The sequence below is a fragment of the Tauraco erythrolophus genome, chromosome 16 (assembly GCF_009769465.1).
Source record: "Tauraco erythrolophus isolate bTauEry1 chromosome 16, bTauEry1.pri, whole genome shotgun sequence".
Taxonomy (NCBI): Eukaryota; Metazoa; Chordata; class Aves; order Musophagiformes; family Musophagidae; genus Tauraco; species Tauraco erythrolophus.
Genome location: NC_141480.1, coordinates 8978402 through 8987238, shown reverse-complemented (window position 1 = coordinate 8987238; position 8837 = coordinate 8978402). Strand labels below are relative to the sequence as shown.

Sequence of the window (8837 nt, the reverse complement as noted above, 5' to 3'; positions counted from 1 at the left end):
AATGCCACATGATGATGAGCCTGAAGGAAAGCTCAGAGCATCCAGTATCAGCCACTAGTTGGCAATCCCCAAACCCCACATTTTCATCTTAATTTGGAGCCATGCACACACTGCTATTTGCTAATGTGGAAGAAAATGAGAAACCAAAAAAACCCCAAGTAGCTCTGTAAAAAGTGGAACTAATGAAGACTGCTTCCCTGGGGACATTTGTCTCACAGTTGATTGGTTGGATAATTAAATGGTAATATTTTGGCAGTGGGAATTCACCCCTTTCTAGACATCAGGGAATCTACAACAAAGAGCAACATTGTGAATGCCCTAGGCACAGGAAAAGCCAGAATTTACTGCTTACTGGACAATGGAGAACCCTGAGAAGAGAACCTTGACCTTAAATGCTTTCCATTAAAGGCTGAGCTCAGCTGGCACTACTTTTTCAGGAGCAGTAACAATAAGGTCTCTTCTATTCTGTCATTACTTTTCAGGAAATCTGTAAGAATTTTGCATAAATTTGTAATTGTCTTTGAAAATTAAGCACCTCTGCCTCACCTAAGCGAAATGGTTCCTCTGTTTCAAAAGATTGTGAGGAGACAGAGTGAAATCCACAGTATGGCCACAGCATGGAATCAACTTTCATTTCTTCAAGCTAGAAAATAAAGCAGCACTAGGGCTGAATGCAGACTGTTAGCATTCAATGCAGCCTCTCTTCGGGGACTTCCTGAAAAAAAAAAAAACCTCCTGGTGTTATCTTGGCAGAAAAAGTTGTCTGTCTGAGCGGCAGAGTTGTCCTCCCAACTTCTGAGATCAGTCACCACCCCTGCCCTGCACTCTCGATCTTTCACAAGCACAACATGGGAAGTTCTAGTCTTGGCTCTAAAGCTTAAAATAGGATCATTTTCACCTCTTAAAAACTTTGAAGAAGTTTGCTGCCTACATTCCTTTACAGTGAATCAGACAGGTCCTGGAATTGCAAACGTTGTTAGTAAATAGATGTAACACTTCATTGTGGGGGGAAAAAGGGCAGCGTTGGGAAGGATAGAGTCGGAACCGCACACATCACTGCCGGAGTCCCCTTTTCACCCTCCCCAGTTTCCACAGGGGGTTTCACTGCCAATATTCCCTGTTACAGCCTGCACCCCAAGTCTCTCTGCTGGGATGAGTGTGATCCAGGCTCAGGAGCTGAGTGGTGGAAGCTTTAAGGCAGTTTTACGACCTGGAAGCGACTGCAGGATTTTGCCATTTTTTCCAGAGGCAGAAGCATTCTGTGGCAGAGCAGGAAGACAGTTTCTGAAACAGCCCACCTGCGACCTGTCACCACCAGTGACCTTCTGTGTGTAACACGCTGTTTTGGTGTGCATGGGATGTGTTACAGAAAGACACATTTGGATTTGGGGAGGCTGCAATTGTTCAGGAAAGCCTGGGACACTAACCAGCCTACAGAGAGCATGATTTCCATGTTACTTCTGCCCTATTGGCCAATTCTTAGAACAAACAGACTTTACGGAATTGAGACTTCAGCTATGTAAGCGGGTAAAAAGTGGAGCTTTATGAAATCAGGAAAACAAATACTGCTTTGAAGGAAGTTTGTCTCAGCCTGTGCCACTGCCTCCCTCCCCTGCCACACTGTGATTTTCCCTGACATTCCTCTTCTTTTTCCTCCATTTTAATTGTAAATTAATCACTGACTTGGACACCTCTCTACTGTGCATTAGTATGGTTGATATTAACAACAATATTGCTCTCCAGGCATTTGGAATGTGCAAGACTTTTTGTGCACCAAATGGCCCATATGAACTTCTGGAACAGCCAGGTGCAAACTCGATTGCAGTGTTCAAATTAGTTCAATTTCTCTAACTGCTTCTCCCGTAATTGATGGCTCAAATTACAATCAAGTACAGTTCCTCTACATGATATATGTTACAACCACTACCTGTTATGCTGAATATTGCTTTGAAACTGCATTACCCTCTACCTACACCGATCAGATCTTTCTTTTAAAGGAACTACTTATGAACCAGAAAGTGTCTTCACATCATTCAGAAATTATACATATGCTCATGCACTTTATCAGTAGCTGGCAGAATGGAGATGGCAAAATTACTGTCAGTCATGTTGCATTCAATCTCACATAAAGACCTGCTTTTTACTAGACCTTAAAATTGACAATAAATGCCAGTCGTCTCTCCTTGCCCCATTACTGCATCCAGACAGAGCTAGTAATGCTCAAAAGATACGCACTTTCATCTTAACTGCTTTTAAATTTCAGCTTCATTCTCGTCTTCTGCATATACTGTTATTCTCCTATGCCTGCATCTAAAATACTCTTTGCTATTCTCTTTTTCTGAAGTGTATGATTACAGTGGGTCATCATTTTTTTCACATAGAAACACAGATTTGCAAAAAACAAACAATCAAATCAACCAAATCCCGATGGCTTATTGATCATCAACTGTTTCAGTTCAAATGTCATGCCTGATGGGAAAATAAGGAGGAATGGGTGGATTTGGCTTTGAGGATATGTGCACCCATAGGTGTGGCTAGAGCCTGGACCCTGGCAACGGCCTCTTGCAGACAGACCATCATGAGCTGGCAGGTCTGTTCCAGCACTCAGGACTCTGGGAACTGCTTGCAGCTGCTCAAGGAAACCAGCACTAACAAGAACATCAATTTCATTGCACCACAGCAGAATCTGGGGAACTTGCAGTTCATCAGAAATTTATTTAGAAATCTGATTTTGATCCAGTATGGATTGAAGCCAAATTTAAAAACAACAGCATTTCTAGCAAACCAGAAAAGTTATGTTTCTGCAAGCTCCAGTTATAATACTTTATATTATTTCTTCTTTAAACAGAGATTATAAATGTCTTCTCCTACTACTGAAGACCAGTGTCCTCAGTTTATTCACAGAAAAAAAAAGAAGGGCAGATATCAAAGAGCGAGAGTCCTCACCCAGCTTGCTTTGCCAGGCATTAATATATGAAATTAAGGATCTCCCTCCTCCCAGTCCACGATGGAAAGGCACACATTTGTGGGGACAGAAAAACTGGTGCTGAGTTCAGTTAAACGCCAACAAAAACCCGTCACCATAGATGTTCTGCTGCAGATTAAAATATCATCTCAGTGCTCAGTAGCATCCAAAAAGACAAACTGTGTTACGTACTCTTATGAAAGGAATTGAGAAAAAAAGTAAAACACCACTAGGCTGTTCAGTGTCCTCACTACTGCATGCAGTGCTGGCTCTATCTCTCCAGTTTCACAAACAATACAGTAGAATTGAAAAGGTATGGCACAACTTCTGAACATGGAGAAACTAAGTATTCTGCAAATCTTAGGCACAGTGAAGAAAACAGTGTAGTCAGAAATCTACAGATTTCTAAATTTGCAACTGACAAGGAAAGGAGCAATAGGGAATTGTTATATACTAATTCTCATAATACTGGAACTAGTAATGCTATTAAGCAGACGATTTAAAACATACAAAAGGAACTATTTTTTCACTCTACAGTTTAACACAGAATTCATTGCCACAAAGCGTTGTGTAAGCTAATCTAAAAGGATTCAAAAAGCAATCAGTTAAATTCATAAAACAGAAGTCCATCCAGCGCTCCTAAACAGGAAACCTTAGCACCAGTACTACACAACCAAGTCCCTAAGCCACAGAAAACTGAAAATGGGAAAGATGCACTGGGGATTGGTCCATCCACATTCTTACAGTTCATACATTCTTTACATAAACATCTAATACTTACTACTGTTAGTGAGAGGATGCTGGATTTGATGATTTGTTCAGGATGTTCTATTCTTCTATTCAAACAGACTTCACTGAGATGGTCAGGAGACAGAAGCCATGAAAGCACGTATGTAAAACGATATAATGGGATGTCAGAAAATGGGCAGGTGATCAACTGTTTAGCTTTCCTGAACAGTTCAGTGAACCGCTCTCTTCTAAAAGGGGTGATTTTTATTTGAGCAGGAAGTGAACCAGTCTTTCTCATGCCTTTTTTTTTGTTTGCTCTGACTAAATAATTAAAAGGCAAAAAGTTTACAGATATATGTTGCCTTTGGGTAAACGTTTGCAGATGCATATTGTCTTTAGGCAAAATATTTTCATTTGTCACACAAGCACACAAACAAGAAATATACATGAAGAATATATTATTGACTAGCTGTAATACCCAGGCACTCTGTTCATGTCCTGTGACTTGCAGAGAAGTAGCCAACAGACTTCCAGTTCTCTCAAGAAGAAAATCCTCCTGTCATGCCTGGTCATTCAAAATTCGCATTGAAAACAAGTGACAGGGAACAAAATTAAATGTACATAATAAAACCGTCTGACAATTCTGATTATAAAATCACTGACTTCACTCTTTTCATTGTATCTAGGGAGCTGTGATTCCTGTTCAAGGCTCTGCACAGGCGGTATTGGAAGATGGTCTTGCAATGCTTGTTGACAAGTATGTGCAAACAGTTCATGTTCTCCTGAGGCAGCTTTACTGTTCTGTGATTGCTCCTTGGCTTTTTGCCAATCGACTTGGTCTTTCTCGGGAGGTGGAGACGGGGTTCCTGTGTGTGCTGGGCCCTGACGGACTGCGCTACCTTAGTGCACACCCTTTCATCTGCTTTCCAGTGCTGCGTGTCTTGCAGAAATCCCGGTCTGGGCCTGCCGGAGAATCCGGGAAGTCCACCCAGAACGCCCTGTAGTCTGTACACTGACACACAAGCACTCATAAGGCCAGAATACTGCCCTTAAATGAGCTCCTCGCGATGAAAGCAGGGTACTTCATACCATATTCAATCAGAGGCGACTTTTACACCTGTATTCGTGCTTTGACCAGCGGTCTGCACAGCCCTTTCTGCCTCCGCTGCCTCGCCCGGCCGTGGGCCAAGCTCCCCACGCGCTCGATGCTGCCGCGGTGTGACAGCGGGTCGGAGCCGGGCGGCACCAGCTCCCCGAGCCAAGGCGGGGCACAAAGGCGCCGTCCCGCCGCCGTGTGACCGCGCCCACGGCGCCCCGCCGGCGCGGTGCGCTGCGGTTCACCCCGCCGCCGCCCTCCTGCCCGGGGACCACCTCGGCACTACAGCTCCCAGCAGCCCTTGCGCGCGGGGGCAGCGCGCCTCACCGGACACTGGGATTCCCAGCATGCTCCGCGTCCGGCTCCCAGCAGGCACTGCGGGCGACACGGGCCTCCCCGCCCCGCCCCGCCGACGGGCGGACTACATCTCCCAGCGGGCCGCACGGCTGCTCGGCCGTCCATTTCCGGGAAGGGCGCCGCGTCCCTCGCTCGGCAGAGGCGGCGGCGAGCCGGAGCGGGCCTGGCTCGGCGGCGCGGAGGCGGCTGCCCGGAGCGCGGCGAGTGGGGCCTCCTGGGGCCGGCGGCGGAGGGGGGCAGCGAGGCCGGGAGGTCTCCCAGGCGGTCGGCGCCATGCTTAATATGTGGAAAGTGCGGGAGCTGGTGGACAAGGCGTGAGTATGGCGGGGCGCGGGCAGGCAGGGCGGGGGGCCGGGGGCGGCTCGGTTCGCGGCCCCTCAGCTGTGTCCCCTCAGCCGGGCCCATGCTCCCCCCGCCCCCCTCACAACATGGCCGCTGCCACTCCCCCTGCCGAGGGGGCTGCCTCGCACCCACCCCGTGCCCAGCCGACCCCCTGCCCCATTCCCCCACCACCCGTTCCCCCTTCCCGTCCCTGCTCCCCGAGTGACCGCCCGGTGTGGCCCCCGGCCCGTCCTCCCGGCGCGGCTCTGGCCCCTCCGACAGGCGGAGGTTGCTTTCCGGGTACTCTCCGGCCCTTCCATTATGGCTGGCTGCTTTCCCGCCCCTCTCGGGCTCGTCTGGGCCCTCCCAGCTCTGTGCGAGCTGCGCTGCTTCTGTGGGTGCCCCCTTCTCTGCCAGGGGGGGTGTGTACCTGAGCCCTTAAAATCTCTCGGCTGGATTCGCTCCTGTCATGGCCCTCGGCCCCTTGGGAGGAAACGGACAAGTCAGTTAAAGAAGGAGGGGAGTGAAGAACCACCTGTACAGCAGTTCGTTCTCAGAGTGCTTCCAAAGTCATCACATGCTCTCCGAGTGTTTTCCTCCTCCCTAAGGACAGGTCCCTGCTGCGGTTGCCATTGATTTGCCACCCTTGGGCCTTTCGGAGGAGGAGCATGGTAAAGAAGTGAGATGTTTTATCCCACCCCTTAAACATTTAAACAGCTCAGATATTTGCAAGTTTATTTCCTTGACTAGAGCCTCCTCCCACCGCAAACTGGGCTGCGGTCTTGCTTATCGTGGTCACTGTGTTGCAGCTTGAGAATGTGATGTTATTGTTATGTTTCTCAGCCACTCCTTGATTTTTGGCTTGAGAAGAATTTGATACAGTGGAGAACTTAACAAAGGTTATGTTTTACCCCCTTAAGTAATAGATCTTTAGAGGCAAGCTTAGACCACTTTTCCATGAATTGTGGGCTACTTAGGAATAACTGGCAGAAGGTCTGTAGATTAGCATATACCAAATGAGATTATGTGAACTAATAGTTGTGTCTTGCCTTAGAAGTGAAAGGGCAAGTCTTTCAAAATTGAGGTTCCAGTTTGAACGTTTCTTACTCTTGTTTCTCCAAACAGTTCTTAAACTGGCCTGCTTTACATATAGGCTTACAGACAGAAAACTGAAGAGAAATGGCAGCTTATTCATGATCAAGTATTTTGCTTATGGTGGTGTATACCAGACTGAGAATTTTCTAGGCCAAGAATCGGATGATATTTAAAAACCACAGTGATTAAGACCTTTCCTGAGGAGGTTGTTTACTTTTTACAGCTTCTTACATGCGAAGTCAGCCCTTGCTGAAGTAACTTTAATAATGTGACAAATGAGGTATATATAGTGTAGGACAAGCCAAATAGACCTGTCTCGATTTCCAGGACCTAAAAGGACACTTTCAGGGAAATCAAGTTTTTCTAAGTTTTGCTTATGTACTTTTATTTGTGCAAGATTAATGATCACTATGGCGTTATAACACTGTCACTGTTTTTTAGAATGTTTACTTTTAAGGATATGAAATTTCAGAAGCTATTAGGCCAAACATTACATAGCAATCTAATTTGGAAAAGATAATGATTTCCAAAACAGGTGCAAGAAGTGGACATTTCAAGTAATAAAAAATGTTTTTTGAATAAACGTCAGATTCTGGGTATAACATTATATGAATAAAGCAGATTGTGTATTTATAAAAAAGGGGGGGGGGGCAGGGGGGAAGTAGAGACTGCAGAGTAAATGGTATTTAGAGACATCAAAATCAATAGTCCCATTGTGTGGTACAGATTTGTCATAATGTCTTCTGTCCTAAGGCTGTGACTTACAAAATTCTCTGCAGAAGAGGCTACGCGATACTGTCTGTCTCCTAAATAACCACTGATGCTGTGGCAGAAACATTGAACTTTAACAAGAAATTCTTCCTTTGCCTAAAAAAGGAATGTGATTATATGAGGAATTTGACGATAAGCAAATAGCTTGAAATTTTGCTAGTTCAAACTCTGATAGCTTTGTAGTGATGGTTAGCTCTGTGTTTTGGTTCCATATTCAGCTGATACTTATCCTTGTAGAGTTTCAATTTACTAATCTGGGTATTTCTGTCCTTATTTGGCCTTCAGGTGGCTGAGAGCTTGGTTAGATGGGAGATGTTTCAAGGTGGAGGACTTTCATTAAACAATTTTCAGATTTTTCAGTGCATGAAAGCTCAGTAAGCAGTGATACGTAGTTAAGCTACTTTTACTTTTTTCAGTGTCTGCAGGCTATTTTAACAGCAAAAAAACGAAGTAAAAATGGTCATCTATTAAAATTCTTCCAAGTTTTAGAACCTAAAAATAAGTTAGCGACTGCAAAATACACGGGAAAAATTCAAATTTGTATTTAGTATTATTGAAGTATTTGATGTAGATGTTTTCTTCAGTGTGATAGAAATGGAGTGATCAAGTTCATTAGGTCAATTCTGCTTTTTAGTTCTCTTCACACTAGAATCACTTCTGTTATTTGTATTGCAGCATTTTCTAGTAACTCAAAAGTCTGGATCTGCATACTTTTGTGCATAGAACTGTTATTTTTGGTACTGAATGGTGGTCTTATATGAAATTTAGGAAGACTGTGTAATATATTAGATTTAGACTGTTCTGACACGTGACAATATACTTCGTGTCTTGTTTTCTCTTTTGTTAACCTCATTGTTCTTAATCGCTGATATAACTCCCTCCCTTAAGTTTTAAGTGCTTCGATTAGTTACTATTGAACAGTAATACCTTGTTTCTAACTGGGTGTTGTGAATAAGTTCGAGGCTTAAACCAAATAACTAATAAAGCCTGTCTGTGCCTAGTAAACTTTGCTTGTCCTAAGCCTTATTCTTGCAGTTTCTAAATAAATGTCAAACTTCCTCCATCCTCCAGTTTCTTCCCAGGTACTGCAGTGTGTGAGAGTTCTTCAAATGTGTGGAATTATATTGAGTTTCTATTGAGTTTCTGGTAGTTTATAGTTTAGAAGGTGTACGTCTACGCTTTCTTATTTCTTCTGCAGTAAATTCTATTTCACATTATTTTATGATGTGAATAAATTAACTTCAGAAGGCAACGTTTCACTTTTTTTTTTTTCTTTTGGGTGTTCGCTTGTGTGTGTTCTTTTTCCCCTCTAGGTCAAAACTGAATTGGAAAGTAAACAAAAGAATTGGAAAATAAATGCAGCCGTCTGTGCTCAACTTGTTTGCACTGTAACAGTAAGCTCAGTTTAAATGGCAGAGGTTTCCCATGGCTCAAGTCCAGGGTGGTGCTTGATGCGAAGTTACTGAGTCAGGTGGCAATTCTGAGTCACTCCTGAAGTAATGC

General features: G+C 44.4%; 1 protein-coding gene across 1 annotated transcript in view; it reads left to right on the top strand.

The window, feature by feature from the left end:
- The first annotated feature begins 5380 nt into the window (after nt 1-5380).
- CLINT1 (clathrin interactor 1) overlaps nt 5381-8837 on the top strand; it is a 53218-nt gene continuing 49761 nt past the window's right edge. Inside the window, exon 1 of the mRNA XM_086621395.1 lies at nt 5381-5461. Within this exon, the coding sequence (XP_086477521.1) occupies nt 5421-5461 (41 nt within the window). The 5' untranslated portion in view covers nt 5381-5420. The remainder of the gene's footprint in view (nt 5462-8837) is intronic.